The following is a 19,168-nucleotide window of genomic DNA, read 5'->3' on the forward strand; positions in this document are numbered from 1 at the left end:
CCCCATCCTTCACTTTCCCCATGCCATGGGAAATCTTCCACTCTTTCAACCGATCCTAATGAAGAAGACACGCATGTATTATATGTTGCAATTACCGGCTATTGACTGTAAATAGGTCTTATACGTTTTCAAACTGTCACTATTTAAGACAATAGACTCGAAAATACCCTGCAAAATCTTTTGCATCAATACCATTATCTCCAACAATGGAAGAAGATGAGGTGGGGGAAACATATCCATATCCATGGTATGGGAAAAATCTTTAGTCACATTAGTCACATCCCCTTGATTCTCTAGATGACAGTTTTGGGTATTCCTTGTCATATGACAACTGTCCTGATCAAGGTTTCTACTTAACCCCTTGGCCGCGGCGGGGGGGGTCCGCGCTGTGCCGCCATGCTCGTGACGGGACCACTCCGTCATGAGCCATGGGCGCGCTGTGCTTGTGACGGAGTGGTTCCGTCACGGACCCGCACGCTCAATAGATCGCTCAGCGCAGGCACAGAATTCATGCCGCGCAGGCGCGGCGGCCGGGCCATGACAGAACCACTCCGTCATTAGCGCAGCGCGTCCATGGCTGGTGACGGAGTGGTTCCATCACCAGCACCAGCACGCAAAGGGTTAAGTTCTCCTGTGCACTATCCAATTAGTTATTGTTATTATCATTACTTCCATGAGTATTACCTTGCAGCCGTGTCCCAAGAGCCTTCCTAAACATACAGGACTGAGGTTGACAGGTTTAAGTTTCCTTCCCTTCCTTCCCTTACAACTCTGTTCTTAAAATGCCATCCCACTAAGTCTTTTGTGGAACTGCAGAACATTCAGAATGCCTCCCCTAGACTCATCCTCAATATTCCCCTCCGCAACCGCATCATTGGCCATCTGAGAGACCTCTACTGGCTCCCAGTCAACTAAAGAATCAACTTCAAGCTTCTCACACACGTCTACAAAGCCCTACACAATGTGGGACCCACATATCTCAACCATTGCCTCGCATTCCATGCAACTACCAGAGACCACTGCTCCCCATAACTGGACCTGGCTGCCATTCCACATATCTGCAAGACCATGGAAGGAGGGAGATCCTTCTCCTACATTGCAGCAAGGACCTGCCTCTCCACCGCAGGCAATCACAGTCAGTGCCTCAATTCAGGAAGGACTTCAAGACCTGGTTCTTCACTGAACCATAGTGCCTTTCAACTGATCAACTGTCTCCCCTCCCCTCCAGCGCTTTGAGACCCTTACGGTTGAGTAGTCACGCTTTAGAAGTCACCTGATTGATTGATTAAATTACTTTAACTTACAATGTCTCAGTCACCACAATCACAGAACCACTGTTAGAACTACTTGACACAGTAAATCCAAATCCCATACTAGCGTCTGCCAAAGTGTAAAGGTCCTAAATCACATCCAGAACTCGCCAACAACTTTTCACAATTCCCAGCAAAACCGCACTACTGCACTGCCGCACATCTAGCCCTCCCTGGCTCCCCAAGGTAGGCAGATATGGTTGCAGCAGTTACCCCTGCCACAGCACCCTCGGCACAATAGGGTCTTTGATGGAGAGCTGATTAAGAACTGCCTGGGTGCTGTGTTCGGCTGGTTTCATATAAACCAGCTGAAATGCAACCCAGATAAATCTGAGGTCCTTTTTTTTGGGTGCCCTCCTGACCCTTGTTGGAAGTCCTGGTGGCCGGCTGACATCCACCCCCCCCTCTGTGGAGACGGGGATGGCAAAGAACCTGGGAGTCAAGATGGACACTGATTTGTCCCTTAAACCGCATATCCTGGGCCTGGTGGGTCAATGTTTCAGGATACTGAGAATGCTCAGGAAATTCCTTCCTTTTTTGTCCATTGCCCACAGGAAAAGTACAGTGCAGGCGTTGGTGGGATCGAGGCTTGATTACCCTAATGTACTCTACCTCGACCTCCCTGATTATCTTCTCGCACGTCTGCAGGTGGTGCAGAATTCGGCCACTCGCGCCATCTTCGGCCTTGGCAGGAGGTCCCATGCTGCGGACCTGCTGAAATCCCTCCACTGGCTTCCGATACGGAAACGCATCGAGTTTAAGACGTTGACCTTGGCATTTAAGGCACTTCATGGCTCTGGTGCAGGCTATCTAAGGAAGCGGTTGGGACTTTATATTCCATCCAGAGCACTTCGCTCTGCGTCCCTTTCACTGGCCACTATCCCGGCAGTCAGGCGCGCTCGCATTGGGGGCCGCTCTTTTGGTTATCTTGCTCCCCGAGCCTGGAATGCACTGCCATTGTCACTTAGGAAATGCGGGACCCTTTTGTCCTTCAGGAAGGAGCTGAAGACGTGGTTGTTTTGCAATTAACTCCCCTCGGCCGTGATGGTTGTGTTGTGTTGGGTCTGACAGCGCCGGGACACTCGGTCCGAGTAGCTGAGCGCTTAATAAAATGCGTTATAACATAACATAACATAACATGGTACTGAAGCTGTAGCTACAGCGGAGGCTTATGCTAGACCTCGTCTGCTGCATCCAGCTGCTCCACTCCGCGCCAGGCGGTCGGCAACAATGAAAGCATAGCAGATGGCGTTTCCGCCTAATGTCCTGGCAGTTTGCAAGACATTCAAAAAAGAAGAAAATGGTAAACTAATCCAGCATTCATTCTTAGGTTAGCAGGGGTATGGAGTTAGCAAGCCGAGCTCTGCGAACCTCATCCGAGCTTAGGCTTGAGACTTGCTGCTGCTGGCTGCCAAACGGTGGACAGTTATGCAACCACGCATGGTTGCGTCCAATGTGTTCTGCAGCAGGCACACACATGGCTCTCCAAAAACTCTGGTCATAAAATATCATATGGAGTCATATTGGCCACAAAGAAAGCATTGAATACATTTGAACATTATCTTTATATGTCGCTTTAGATTTACTTCATTAATGGACATTTTGCCCTGCTTGTCTTCCACCATTTTAGACTTCATCACACAGTATCGGGCACTTTTTTGTTTGTGGTTTACTTGCTGCACAGAGTGACCGCTCACAGCTATTCGAAGATCTGGATATAAGTTACGGACAATTTCCTTAACCAGATAGGAATAGTAACTATTTTAGAAACTCTTCCTTTTTTTGCTTGTTCTAACTGATAACTCGTTGGACATTGTTGTAATTTCTACCTGGCTTTTAATTATAGCAATGGACATTTCTTAACTGCATTATGGACCGCAGTCCAGCTCAGAACATGTGCAAAGAAACTGTGGGCTATACTTAAGGGGTTGCTGCCCGCAGTGCCTCAGGTGCACACAGGGGGCACCTGCTTCACACCAAAGGGAAGCCTGTCTGTACCAGTCTGCACATAGATCATGCTCAGCACCAGCCATGTTACCAGTTTAATCCGAGACTCCCCAAATCTAAATCACTAGGCAACAACTCTTGGAATTCAATCAGTATCCATCCGTGCTTTAGATTAATCAACGCAAAGCGACCGACCATCCCAATGGATATGACAGGTCAGTAAAAAAACTAGGAGATACACAATATACTTGGCAGCTCTGATATTAACATCCTGTTTCTCACAGAAACCTAGTTCAAAGAGTCCTTTAACCCTGACCGGACCACTGCTATTCCTGATGGTTACAGAGTTTTACATCAGACCATAATACTGTAGAATTGGGGGAGTGGGGGGAAGGAGGAGGGGGGTTTGCATCTACAATTTATATACATACTTAACTTCACCTTAGATGCTTTCAATGCTGCTGCACTACTCTGTTCTTTGTTACACACTCGTCAATCTACTATGGTATTTTAATTTATTGCACCAATGCCTAATTAATGTTTTAGTTCACATCTATTAAGAGTTTCTTGCTCCTATATTACTCTCAAACACCAAATTAATAAGTGTTTAAGATTTTAATGGTAGGGCTGACTGCCCTAATAACTTTAACATTATAAATGCCTGAAAAATCTTAGGCTTACCATATTTTGTCACCAAGCCCACAGATGTCAAAAGTTACACCCTGGACCTTTTCTGCGCCTTGTCTAATCGTTGGGCGACTAACCCTTTTCCCTTGGCAGACCACTATCTTATACAGATGTAACGGGGACTAATGGATAACAAAAAGACAATTATGCCTGTAAGGAAGAGACCACAGGTAGAGAGCATAGATCAAACTTAGTCAGGGTACCTTAATTCAGGCCTTGACATTTTTTGCACCAAAAACCCATATGATTAGCATACTTTGAATGCCTGTCTGGTTAATTTTTGGACTCAAATGCTCCTATTAAACAATTTCATAATTTTACATCCAGGTACTGAATTGTGAAACGCCTCTTCATCCATGACGCCGTCATCCTGGAAGCATGCCATTGTTTCTCCCATCTTAAAAAAGCCCACCTTAGTTCCTGTTCTACTGGCAACTAAAGCCCAATTGCTTTTCTAATGGTTCCCATTAAGGTATTGGAGGAATATGTCAATTTTGTTATCCCCTCTTTCTTGGATTCTAATTCCATACTTGACCCAGCTCGAATTTCGTACACTCTAAAGTATAGTGTCAACCCAGATTAAGGTTTCTGGATTCTGAAGGATGAGAGCAGTGTGGCTCTCAATCTTCTTGGCCTCTGTGCTGTTCTCGAGATCGTCTCTCATGATATCTTGCAGATTCATCTACATGAGATTGGCGTCCGAGGCCCAGCTCATGCTTAAAGGACTTGCTTACAGGCTATGAACCACAGTCTTTCTAACATGACAGATCCCAACCATTTAAGATCTCATCATACTACTCTGCACCTGGATACCCTATTGGGTGATTAGCCATGCTTTATAAATCCTGATTGATTGATTGATCCATATACATAAGGCAAGGGGGCCCACAGGGATATACTTTAAGGCCAAACGTAATATACACACCTGCGGCCCACAGAATCAGGTTGTATGATTTCCCCGTCACAATCTAGGCAGAAGACATGCAGCTTATCACCAGTTTGGATGGCCCACTGAGGCAAAGAGGAGTTTAAAAATTGCCTCACTGACGTTGCTTCTGAGATGAACAAAATCACCATGAAATTAAACAGGGGCAAGAGAGAAGTCCTATGCTGTTCAATTGGAGCCTGGTCAGACTATCAGCTGCCATAAAACCTAGGGTCCCCTACGGCCCTGTGCTAAGAGCCCTAATGTTTGGCTGGACAAATGCCTCACCTGAAGGTTAATAAAGGTTACAGCCACCTGCTGCTTCTTTTATTATTTTTTTAAATTAAAAAATATTACTCCTCTACCGCCTCTAAACACTTGCAAAATCGTCTACCAGTCCACAATTATGTTGAGGCTTGATTACTGTAATGGCATGTTCTCTGGTGCGCCTAAGAAATTGATCCACATGCTTCAGCAGATTCATAAATGAGCTACAGGCTAACTTTTCATCATGGACAGAAAGAAACACCACACTCTATAGATGCCAATTACACTTGCTGACCATCGAGCGCAAAGTTCTCTCTAAATCCCTTTGCCCTGTTCATCAGGCATTTCATTGTGTCGGACCAGTTACCTTCTGTCTAAATGGTTTATCTACCAACCAAACAGAACCTTGCACTCATCCTGCTTTGATACGCTAAGCAATGTTACTCTAAACGTGATGGCTGCCGCTCTTTTTGAATCCCAGCAACTGAACAAACATTGGGACACTCTCCCTCCTTACCGGAGACAAAATCCAGACCTTTTCAGATTCAGGAAGTCACTTAAAACATACGTTTTCCACTCCTATAGACCAAAATCAGTTTCTTCTGGTTGCTTTGATGAATGCCAGGACGCCCAAAAACGATGACAAAACAAATATCGACAGAGCCAAATCTGTGGCAGTCAATACCAGATCTATTGGCTTTGCCAATACTTGTTTTATTTGTAACTAACGAGTTGAGTGAGCCCTTCGGATTATGTGAGTACTGAAAATATACACTTTTTTATAAATGTGTATGCATGTACGAGTAATTACTTTTTTGTAACTTGGATGTATTACTGTGTATTTCTAAAGGGACTGGAAGCACCTTCAGCTGGTTCCAGCTACATAAAACTTTAAATAACTAAATCTTTAGGAGCCGGTTGAGGTAGCGCAAGAAAAGCAAGCATTTACAAAGCAATAGGTCTCGCATTTGCAAGAGTTTAAGCTATTGGCATTGTAAATGACAATGCCTTTCATTTATCTATTTTGATCATTAACGCAAATAAAACGCATTGTCATTTACAATGCTAATAGCTCAAACTCTTGTAAATGCAAGAACTATTCCAATCCAAAGAAGTGACCGCCAGTGTCCTGGGCTGCTTGGAAACTGAAAGCGCGCATGGCATGCTGAATGTTGCAGGAAAGCATATTGTGCCTACAGTAGGACTTACCATGTAACAATCAAACTAAAAGGGCCAGTCTTCATGGGAGGTTAAAAATGAAGACAAGGAGGTATTAAGGAGGGACTAACAACCCTATTAACTAATCAGAAGCCGACATTTACGAAGGAAAATGACACAAGCCAATGGCAAATATGGGCAGAGAGTGGGTGGGGCTTCAAGTCCATTCTCGAATACAGCGTGACTCGCAGAGCAGCGCACGTGCTGCCCAGGCTCAGCCTAAAAAAGTAAAAAGGAAGGAATCCGTAAGTGTCTCTTCCTGTAGCGTGGTGGCTGAGAGCAGGGGAACTCTCTGGTTTGCGTAGCTCTCGTCAATTACCAACGAGTTGAACCAAGGGGAGAAATAAATAGAACATCCAAGCTGCTTAAGAGGGTTAACCAGGAAAATTGGTACAATAGTCATTGGTGAAAGATGTGTTGAGGTTGAGAAGTGCAGGATACACAAATGTCCTTTGTCACTTAAATTTCAAGAATTTTCAACAGTTTCGAAAATTTGATGTGTAAACATTTTAAGCGTACATTCGGTCTACCTCACTAATGTGCGAGGTCATCCCAACCAGATTACTTTTAAATAAACCTCATAAATCTAGTCTTTTTTGATAAACCTGCTTTAGACATGGCCTATGTGTGTTTTTAACACGAACAACAAATCCAACTATTATGCCAACTCTTCAGTTCATTTGTGACCACTTGTGAAAAAAGCAATGGTGACAAATCAAGACATAAAAGATGGGCATTGGACTAATTTCGGACGACCCAATCAAAGGTCGCAAGGCAGACATAAGAGCCCATTGCAGAAACAGCAAATCTATTCCCCAGTGCAATGACTGAGAATCTCTTGGTACAAATTAGCATAAGAATATTACCTCCTGCTACTTTGAGGAAATCTTCTCCAGTTGCTTTGAATACCTGAAAAGGAAATTACGTATTTAAAATTCGTAAAGCAGCCAAGACCTCTTCTGTTTAAATAGCTGTGGTAAAACGTGAAGTTCATACCTCGATGTAGCGGTTGCCCATATGATGCTTGTGCCGCTGCAGTGCCAGTTCGCGATGCTCTTCGCTTACAAACCTAACAACCGCTTCCCCATTTCTTCTTCCCTGAGCATTGAGGCACAATGCAGCACCTCCCCTGAAGTGCAAAACAAAAAAAGAAGAAATGATTTTGGAAGAGTCCATTTTACGTAAGGTGACCATGTATAAACTGTTTTTCCAAAACATTTTAAGTTACGATGTGAATCCCTAGATTCCACTGCAAAAGAAAAGTGGGAAAGCCACGTGGACATGAGATCTAGAAAGTGAAAACCTTAATTTAAAAAGGCATTATGTTAACAATCCTACAGGCAAAAATTTGACATCAGCCGAGCATTTCAAGAAGTAAAATATTAGCTGCAAGGAACTTCCAGCATTCAATCATATTGCATACACATAATTCTCATTAAACTTGGTATGTTCATCTGTAAACGTTACATTATAGGATAAAGTGATTGAAAGATGCACGCATGATGTTGAAAGGGCCTCTATTATTGCCTCGACCTTTTAGATTCAGTCAAGTAGGAGACCTACAGGGCACCCCTAACCATAATATCCTAGCGAAGATGTGTGATTCTATAAAAGAACTAATACCAACAAGGCAAAATAACTTTTTTGAGTAAGGGATTATTTCTAAATTGAGACATTTGTGTTGAGTAGCAAGTAGGACCCAAGAAGCAACATGGGACCTCAGATGAGAGTCCTACCTGAAACAGCTTCCTCAAATGAGCATGACCCACGGGCAAGTCTGCCCTGATGGAGCATGCCAGAAGAGATACCAAAGACCGCAAGGCAGATGCCAAAATATCCAACTGCAAAATAGTGCACAAGCAACAAGAAACAGGAACAGACCCAAAAATAAAGACAAGATAAATGTTCTGTTGTGATGCCCTCTTTTCATTCTCAGTGTGCAAGCCTTGTTCTTTGAATTAAATGGCATTAGGAAAAATGATAGTCCAAACACAAATGTTTGGCTGTGTAAAAACACAAATGTTTTATCAGCGGATAATTGATGAGGATTTTTCTCGCTATGAGCTAACACCAAACAAACTTCAAAATCTACTTTCCAGAACAATGACCTAATGACATTATTTAGGATTTGGTGGAGAGGAATGAATGCTGTAAACCGGTGGTCCCCCCCCCCCCCCCCAACCCACCAAACCTGCCATTCCCCTGCTATATTTAGAGTCTGGAAAACTGCTCATTTTAAGGCAGAGGAACCTTGCTGGTTCTGCCACCAATGACTCTAGACCCAGCAGTCTGTGTGCCGTGGGTCTGCTGGGTAACAGCGATGACCATACTCTGTCTCCCTGGCAAGACAATAAGCCACACACTAAGGGCTAAATAAGCCCATTAATTTCCCATGTGTAGCCATCCATAACTTCCATAGGGGATGGACCTAACTGTTAGAATGGTTCAACCTCCACCAAACTAGAACTACCAAGTGAAAAAGAGGAACATGTATTTCAAATCATCCAGACTACCTTTCATTAAGAAGCAAGGCCAGAAAATGAAAACATTCCAATAGTGAGAAAAACCAGATCAAGTGAGTAAAGCCAGGAGTAAATAATGGGTTTAACAGCATAACAAGTAAGGAAAAGCTCTTAAGAGGAAATCCAGCAAAGCACTGTCTTCGTGTAAAAGAATAGCAGGTATAACTTAAAAGACATTCAACGTCCTTAGGAAATACAATGAAATAGGGGAAGGTATTAGAATGACCCTGTTTTATATAGCGCAAGGCTGGCCTGGCTACTAGGAGACCAACGTTACACTAAACAAAAATAAATATGTCTGACAAAGTAGTAAATAACCTTTTTCAATCCAAGCAACATTAGTGATAGGGTGGCAACTGAAGTTTCATCAATCTAATATGGATTTAATCACGTCAATGTTTTCATTAATATCGCATTACTAAAGAGGTCCACTACAGTAGATGTAAAACAGTAAAAGTTCACAGAAATCCTTTTCTTGGTGACCAATATATGAAAACAATGAACATGTTACACTTTATGCACATCCTAACAATTCAGATATCCAAACATAAACTAAACATAAGTGCTCATTAAAACAGGGAGGGAACACAAAAATATTTATGGTTGGTTCAAAAATCCTCAACACCCCCAGACCATGCTACACACCAACACCAAGCATTTTATATAGAAGGATGCATGTATTTTATACAGTGCAAATTTATCTACAAAGAAAAAGAGCGCTCAATCACCTATACCAGGATTAATGCTCTTTACAAGAACTAGAACAACTGATATTCTTTAGAATGAAACCATCCTCAATGTTTAGGCTACAGTTGAACACAAAAGCTTGTGTTCAGCGCGTAACAACTCTCTAAACTAGTACTGGAAACAGCAGCCACAATGTAATCCAAACAGGAATGGTGGGCATGAGTTAACATAATACAAATGTTAAAGATGCATCATTTTTGCAATAACTGCAAGTAAATTAATAAATGAGCAGCTACCAATGTATATAGCTAAATGTCTCTGTCATTAGCAAAGTGCTTGCACAGGTAGACCCCCCAATGCAGTGCTTCGTGGCCAAAGTAATCACCAAGTGAAGTAAGTGTAGTATAGTGCACTGTGCACTTGTTGGAGAAAAATTACATAAGACGAATAATAAAGAAGAACCTGGTCTGGTTTCGTCAGAAGGTTTGTGACATCTGAACTAGACAATCCCTAGTCTTGTTGTTGTATAAGCCCCTTACCCTGGAAAAACAAAAAATCTTCTATCTATCTCAGCAAAAAAGTTGGGTCTGTCTCTTCTGAACCTACTAAGCCTTGACAGCTTCTAAAGTGCTGCTGCGCCTTCAGTCAAATTAATGGGATTCACCGGGACCCTGCCCTCCCAATCATCCCACTATAACATGACAACTAAAACAGCAAATTCACATCTATACATTCAATAATAAATGCCGCTTCATTCATGTCTATTTCCACAGCAAAAGGAATCTTTTTTGAGTGGTGCGACATGGGCCATCTTAGAGAAAGACTGTCGTCACCATAATTATTTGTTACCTTTTAGAAGGCAGTAAATAAACAATAAACGTAACTGAAATGGGACGTCAATTATAAGGAGCAGATGGCGACGGTTGTAGAAATATGAAGGGTCTCAGGATCAGCCTTACCCTGGGCGCAGACTGGACAGGTGCAAACATAATCTTGTACATCTTGACTTACAGAGGGCCACCAAAATGATCGACAAACCAACTCCAGACTAGATCCAACTCCCCTGCGCCCAGATACAGCGGACTCATGACAGATTTCGAGGACCACTTAATGCAATTCTTTAGTTGCAATGTATAAGGCTTTTGCTCAAAATATAGATTATAATGTCACGATAGAGGGGCTTTGCTTTGAATGCCCTAAAGTCTCTCGATGATTTGAGCATAAGCACAATTGGAAAAAAAGTTGCACCACACCTACGGTTCAATTAGATAATATTAAGAGATTGGCTCTTGAGACTAGTCTTCTGCAAAATGGAGACAGGAAAGAGCATCGCCTACCACATTCCAAGATCGATGAATTTAGGTTACAAAAAAAATATGCCCATCAAGCTTGATGACTATTTCAAAGTTGCTTATTCTGTAAAAATGTTAAAATTCCTTTGAACAATTCTTCTTTCAAAAGGTTATCACAATCCCATCAAAAGATGCCTCCACTCTTCCCAGGCATATTTCATTGCCAGAACCCATAACATTGTATAATATTGTTCACATTAGGACATTTGATAGATAAAATACAGGATGTTCAAGACCATCATTTGCTTGCTCTTTTTGCAAGACAGCACCCACACCTTATCGGAAGCAATGGTTTCCACAATACATTTCATTGTGGGATCTGGATGCCATACTACTGGAGCTTCAGTTAAAGTCTTTTGAAATCTTATGAGTGAATGCCTCAGTGAATTGATGATAGAACTTAGCTAGCCCATTGCATCTAGGTGATGATAGCAATTAAATAGCTGCTAACATCTTAAGTTTCATTGAAGGACTCGTTGAAGTAAGGCAGTAACCAATATATTCAAGAGATGTTTCAAATTCAAACTTCCCTGGTGGTTTACAATAAAGATGATGCCGTCTAAGTCTCTTTAACAGAGTAGATGCATGTTTTTGGTGGTCTTCTCAGCTGTTAGAAAGAAAATCAATATATCATCCAAATAAATAACCACAAACTCAAAATATACGATAAGTCATGGTTAATATCACTGGAAGTTAGCAGGGGCATTAAATAGCCTAAATTGCATTACTCTGTATGCAAAGAGCCTGAATGGCATTCGAAAGACTATCTTCCATTCTTCACCTTCTTTCGGGCAAAAAATATGGTACTCTCCACAGAAATCTGATTCGATGAAAATTGTGGTTGCCCTAACAGCTTCCAGAATGTTTTGAATCTAAGGCAATGGATAGCAATCTTAAATGGTTGCCTTATTCAATCCATGACAAACAATGCAAACTCTTCATTGGTCTGCAGAACAAAAGTAAAGAGGTGCCTGCAGGTAAAGGGGAACACATAACTAAGCCATTTTGAAGATTGTCTTGTAACTACTGCCTCACAATTTCTTTCTCTGCCCAGGAGTATATTCACCAATAACGGACAATGGTGCCAAGAAGAACTGGAATTCCACAATCAAACTCTGCATGTGGTGGAAGAAAAATATTGTAGGCTTGTCGAAGATATCGGCAAAAGCGTGGCAATAGGCACCGATTCCATTGAAACAGGAGCTTGAGAATTCATTAGTGCGGTCTCCACAAGTGACCAATAACTTCCAACAATGTTCCAGACAAAATAAAGATGACAATGACAAGGTCGAGGTGGTCGAGTTTATGTAGTGATTATGTCTTGGCATACATAAAAGGACTGCATAATTAAGTGAAGCAATAAGATAAAAAACAAAGTTTTCTTGACTGGATCCGAGGAGATGAGAGTTCCATCCACTGTTTTAATTTGCTCTGCAGAATTTTTGGGGTTAGTAGGAAATACCTTTCTATTTGTCCTTTGAGAGTTCCTGTTCATTCCTTTGGCCCCAGAATCTAAAACTGTCTGCCGCCCTGTACTTTAATCCAGTGTATGGATCTGGAATTTAATATTCAGAGGACCGTTTAACCTCTTAGTCACTCATCTAACATTCCTGCTACTCATTCTATATCCTTCTGCATATAACCTGCGAAAGTGCCTGTGCCGTCGTCATCCCAGAACTGGGCAGCTTCTGAAACTCAACACAGAGGTTGTGGGGGCAGGAGTGAAGCGTGTTTTGTTGTTGTTCTGAGTTGTGACGGAGACAAGGATTTTAAAAGGATTAAGACAAGAGGAGCAGGCAGGAGAACTGTTTTGGGTGGCTTCCTTTTCAAGTACATCTCTCTATGCCGTTCTGTATACAGTCTTTGTGTGGGATTAAGCCCCCCTCACTACAGGGTAGTCTTCAGCATTGAGCTCCCACAACAGAGGCACAACGAAGTTTGAACTATCTGTGTCTGGCTAGAAACAGCCACAAGGTTAATGATCAGGAAAGAGAAAATGCTGGTCTCACCTAAAGAACCCTTCTCACCCTGAACAACAAACTGAAAAATAAACCCCAGGATCGAACAGATCAATTCATCTGACATAATTCATCTGAAATAATTCATCCAAACATGGAATTGGTCTTCTCTTGAAGACACAATAAAACACTACCAGCCTTAGTCCTGATGATAACCCCTAATAACCAGTGTTTGAAACACGTCGGTGAGAAACATCGGGGAATTTTTCCTTTTTACTTACATGAGTATGGACAGTGAAAAGACTGAAATCACGAATCCATCCATACTAGATGGCAATGAAACCCCAATGGAGGCACCAAGAGGGTTATGCCATCCTATAGTTTTAATGACAATCGATCTGGTTCATGAAATATTAGACTGGTTCCAATAATTGGCTAAACACTGTGTCTTTAAATGTATTAGGACTCTTTACCACTCATTTGTTTAATGTTGAGCACCTTTAGTTACTTTTGTATTCAACTTACAACTATTATCACACAGTGTGTTACAAATTTATTGCCACAAAGTGTTTATGTGTTGTCATAGTCTTTGATGTGGTGCATTGGATTTATGTTAAAGATGAGTGATTCTCCTTTTCATGACATGTAAGAAAGTAATGACTATGTTGTAATGAATTGTGAAATGAATACACAGGTCAAGTCTATTGATTTACTTGACCTTGTCCAGGAGTAGAGTGACGTTAAGTAACACAGCCATATCTTCTGTATTGCGCAACTCCCCTTTTGCAGCGTACAGACCCTGTACCAAGGTTGGGATACACCAGTCTATGCTTAATAGGGCTGTCCTGCGCTTGGCACCCAAAAGTTAGGGCTCTTAATGTTTAAATGATGTGGACACTCTGAATCACACGTTTAAGCTGCCAGCCCCGGATATGGAGCACTCAATGTACAATGTTGTTTCCATCTACAGCCTACATTACCCTATTCCTTGCTCTCTCAGAAAGCCTTCTCCCACTATACTCAAACCCTGCATGAAAAAGTGACCTTGACCTACTTTCACTTCATTCCTCTCCTTTCTTTCTTCATAGTGACCCTCTTCTTACCTTCTGTCCTCTGCATACCTTCCATTTCTGACTCAATCCTTATAATTGTAATTTTGCAATTGGCTGATACCTCATTTTATAGATCACAACCTCTCCTCTTTAAAACCCTGTCCCTGTAATCCTGCAATCCTGCAATCCTGCATTACCTAATATGCGCCAACCAATCTATCCCATCAACCATTCACCCAAAACCACATAGCCCCTACCAATGATCACACCTACCTGGTATTAATATATCACAAAGTAAATGGAGTCAATGCATGCAGTTTTTTCTGATAGCACATTACCAATCACAAAAACCACTACACTAACCTTGGAATCCGGAGTGGCATGCTCCTCATCATAAAGCACTTCAATGCCTCAACAGGGATAGTAGGGGCTATATAAATCCAATTGCACCATCATGGTATCAGACCCAGAAGGGCACTGTGTCATTGTTGTAGGGGTACTAGACTGCACCGCTGTGCTCCTAGAACGTGTATACCTAATGATTACACTTCGTGGCAAAACTTTCCATTTATCTGACTCGTTGTCCCATTTTCCCTGTATAATAGGAGGTGATTTTTACTGTGTCCTAGATACCACACTAGACAGATGGCACTCTCCCCTGCTCATCCACAGCCAGCATTGTGACCAACCTATCGGAATTGATTATGCAGTGGTCAGTAGTGGACAGCTTGAGAGCCCTGCTCCTAAACGTGCGGAAGTACTGCTTCTGTCCTCCTGACATGACCTCTACTTTAGACTGGATCGCTTCTTATGTTACCAAGCAATGTAACTTGGTAACAGATACAAAGTACCTGGGAAAGACCATAAGCCACTTTTGCTGCGAATCACCTGGGTGGGGACACGTCCCAATGGTTCCTACATGGATACTACAGCCCACAGTATTAGAAGGCCAAGCATTCCATGAATCAACATGCAAAATAATCACAAATTAGATAACAGAAAATAACAACAAAGCCACCACGTGACTAGTGGAGTGAGATGCTATAACAATGGTGATAAGGGGCTACACCATACACACAACCATAGGAGTGAGACACCCTACACTGTGAATTAGGGCAGCTGGAGGTCTCATGACAAACTGAAAGAATTGAGGACAACGCCATGCCAGATTGCTCAAGTAATTGTGCTGCACTGACTGCAAGGCGTATCAAGCTAAGAAGGAGACAAACTGTGTCACCTGCAGGAATGGCTGCTCAGATGTGAATCGGCTGGTACACCAGTGGCAGCCATCCACATCGCTCCCTATTCCGTTGTGTACTCCCACGATGCATTACATTGGGCATTCTGCACACACTATCAACCACTGTACAGCCCCTGTCTGCCTTGCGGCAGCCTAGAGTTGAGAAATTCTTCCTCATTAATACGCTGCAAGCAGTGACAGCAGAGCAGAGGAATATCCATGACAGCCCAATTACGAGGCAGAAGATCCTGGGGTCTAAAGGTGCATAACCCCACATGTCAGATCCCCGGATTCAAAAGTCTACCTGTCAAGTTCTATAAAACATACAAGGACTTATTGGCCCTGAAAGTGGCAACATTATACACTTCTGCTCTCGCCTCTGGACTCATACCGCAATCCATGTATAAGGCACCGTTGATCTCCCGTCCGAAACCAGGGTGGAACCCACTCGAAGTTGCTTCCTACAGGCTGTTGTCCAGGTTACAAAGCGACCAAAAGATACTTACCAAAATACTAGAAGCAAGGTTGTTGCAACACATGCCCAAGTGAGTCCACCACAACCAAAACGGATTGATATTGAGCAAATCTGCATCTCTCAACATTCGCAGGCTGCATAGAGGTAGCCCCACCCCACCAGCCCCATTTCGCCTGACTTTTTCTAGACCTTGAGAAGGTTTTTGACATGCTAGATTGAGAGTATATGTTCACGGTCCTCAAACAAATAAGCCTGGGTGACAGGATGCTGCAGGTGATCAAACTCCTATATGCAGAACAGATGGCCACAGTGAAAACAGGCCAACAAATTTCTGACCCATTTCCAAATAGCCACGGTATCCCCTGGGGTGCCCCCTCTCACCATTACTATTTCCGCTAGCGATGGAACCACATGCACAGCACCTCTGTCAGTTTGGGAGGGCCTGGGGAACACCTATCAATGGCAAGACACATGCTGTTTCTCTCTATGCTGCTGATGTCCTCATATATATCGGAGACATATGGACTGTGTAGATGTCATAGCTCAAATCTGAAGTGCCTTCAAGGTGCTCTCAGGCTTGGCAGTAATTAGAGCAAAACAAGTCTACTTCCACTACAACCTGCTTGGCCAGCACACAGTAAGTCATCCCAGGTTGCTGCTATGGGGCACTTTCGCAGGCCCCTTATTTCTTCTCAGCACAGTTTGGTGGCACAGGAGATCATACCTTTATCTCTATTAGTTTCAAATTTTACAGGCACTGGGAGACATTAAGGACCACGAAAATCTCTCATTGTTCACGAGTCATAGCAGCCAAGCTTTGTTTAAGAATCAGTGAGTATATTTCGGATTCTCGTAATTTCCTGAGGGAAAACCCACCAGAGATAAAAGGTATGATTTCCCATAGCTTCCGTAAAGGGACTCTATGATGTCACTCACACATTCTGAAACAGAGGGGTCTGGTCTAGTTTAATTTATGTCCCGACGTCCAGGGGAGTATTCAGAGACCCGTGGGAAATTACCCTTGACAGACTGGAAAAACAAATTCACCGGATCTTGATTATAATTGAACCAACATGATCTAAAAATCTTTTTGCTTTGGCTGGGTGAGTTTGAATACATTGAAATAAACTAGAGGGAGTCATTATGAAGTCAGCAGAATCACTTCTGCCTGACACCGCATGGGTCACAGGACCGACCGACGCCCGGTCGGCAGACCCAACCGCCCCATTAGAATGCGACCGAACATTGTTCAGTTGCATTCCTATATTCTACTATGAGAGCATGCATTTTGGCCATAAACTGGCCAGAATGGATGCTCCGATAGTAAAATGGGAGGTGTAGTTCATCTCTGTACCCCGTGGCAGGCACCTCAAGAGGCCTGCCACAAGGTGCAGGGATCAACAGGGGGGCATCATGGGTGCCCCCTCGACCTCCAACCGGAGGCCATACTCCAAAGGGGGCTCCTAACACGCTTTCCGATGACAGAGCAGCATGGAAACCATGTCGGAAAGTGTGCATTGTAATCTCAAGGGCGGAAAGAGCTACCCTTGAGATAACAGGCCGCATTCAGATTGGTGGACGTGCTCTCTGTGTCGTCAGAATCCAGCTTGAATGACCGGCCAGTTTCCTTTCCGACCGCCTCCATCGTAATGAGGCACTTGGAAATGAAACCGAATGGCCCATTATGATACGGCTATGAAGGCTCAGACTGTATGTCGGAACCTTTACGAGCCGCATTGTAATCGGCCCCTGAATGTGCGAGTGTCGCCTATTATAAATAGTGGTCTTGTAAGTTTGCAATGATGAGCGTTAATATCATCTTTGGAATAGGCAATGACGAGTACATAGGTACAGTGATTGACGAGAAGTTAGAGTGGCATGTGAGTGACTAAGTAAAGATGTTTGTAAGATACCCAGCGCCTGGGTGAAGACCTGTGCCATCGTTCAAGATGAAAGCATTGTTTATTATAAAACTATTCTTTCTAATATGATACTACCATTGCGATTGAATCGTTGCACCAAAACATAATAACGAATTTAGAGAAACACGTTGATGTTAGGCTATGTATAATAAAAGATGAATGTGTATGTTTATACAGGTTTTTAACGGTAGTTAGGTTTATATGAGCGATGTCTGTTGTCCTGAAGAAGGTGGTTCACATCTGTAATCAACCACCGAAATGGTTCAATGCCTATTTTTGTGCTAAATTTGGAGAACACATGGTGTAGAGAAGGCTTGTCAATAGTCGAGTGTCCGGTTTGTTATTTCGAACAAATTAGCAAAAGTGAAATACAAATGCCATTGTCTAGTCTTCTTTCTCTCTCGTTTCAGAATTTGTTGCTGCAATGACACGGACTATGTTACGTCGTACTTTTTTTAAGAAGGCAAAGATTTTATATGTATGTTTTATGTAATGTGTATATGTATATATATATATATATATATATATATATATATATATATATATATATATATATATGTGTGTGTGTGTATATATATATACATATATATATTCATTATCTATCGAATTATATGTGTTAATGAAGATTTTACGTTGAATTGGAAATATAATGTAAACTATTGAGGCACTCTATTTACTTAGGCTGGCGGCATGAATGGTAGATGTATGGGATTCTGTAAATGTATGTATAACTGAAGGATAACAAGCAGAGAACTGTGTTGAACGGTGGTCTCAAAGGGAACAAGTTGTGACTTTACAGGCATTACAAGTGTCCAGGCTTTACATATATGTTTGTTCTAGACCCTGTAGGTGAAGGTCACTCAGTATGACATGGTTGAAATGAAGAAGCTCTGTACATGTTTCTTCTGTGGAGGGAAATAATTTCAATTTTCCAGTGCCCGTTTATGACTTGGGCATGTATGGGATGTCTGTAAACGAAATATTCCAAATATATGATAAGCAGCTCTGCTTGGTCTTTGAATGGTCACTGACTTAGTCAGATAAACTATGGACTCATTCGGATTAAGAGATGCCAGGGTGCACATTGTGGAAAGAGATTTGGCTGCTTAAAAAGGATAGAAGTAAGACTTTACGTTTAAGCCACATTGTGCATCCTTTGAAGGATGGCTGGAGTAGACGGACAACTACTTTGCCACCAAAACCTTCCTTGTTATCATTCACTCCAATTGCCTATAATGGACATGTAAAGCCAGCAATGACAACTAATGCATTTGAGAAGTGAAGGGGGAATAAGACATAGCAGATATGTTTGCAGCACATATTTGACTTGTATAAAAGTGATTTCCAGACGAAAAGGATATTAGTCACTGATCAATGGTGGTAGAGAGCAAAGAAGCTGCTATATGAGGCTTGACCCAGTTTGAAAAGCTCTTCAGAAACTACTCGAATTCTAGGGCCCTTATTAGAGATTCATGTTGTACAACTGTCAGAACTAAGCTATTATATGAGTGGCACTCTAGATTGAGGTGTAGCAGGGTACTAAAAATGGATATGATGATGCAGCAGTAAGAACAGTGGGAGTAGCTGTGGAAGGAATTTCCTAAGA

The 19,168-nt window shown here is 42.4% G+C and overlaps 1 protein-coding gene across 4 annotated transcripts in view; it reads right to left on the bottom strand.

Annotated features, from left to right (window-relative positions):
* The window catches only part of ESRP1 (epithelial splicing regulatory protein 1), a 395,873-nt gene that overhangs the window by 217,501 nt on the left and 159,204 nt on the right, over window positions 1-19,168 (bottom strand). For all 4 annotated transcript variants that reach the window (XR_013610504.1, XM_078687020.1, XM_078687021.1 and 1 more), the window contains exons 8-9: window positions 7,351-7,483; window positions 7,221-7,263 (exon numbers count right to left, since the gene is read on the bottom strand). Coding sequence is in view for 3 of the 4 variants with exons in the window: in XM_078687020.1 (XP_078543146.1) it covers window positions 7,221-7,263; window positions 7,351-7,483 (176 nt within the window). In the remaining variant the exon portion in view is untranslated. The remainder of the gene's footprint in view (window positions 1-7,220; window positions 7,264-7,350; window positions 7,484-19,168) is intronic.

Source organism: Lissotriton helveticus, chromosome 4_1, assembly GCF_964261635.1.
Source record: "Lissotriton helveticus chromosome 4_1, aLisHel1.1, whole genome shotgun sequence".
NCBI lineage: Eukaryota > Metazoa > Chordata > Amphibia > Caudata > Salamandridae > Lissotriton > Lissotriton helveticus.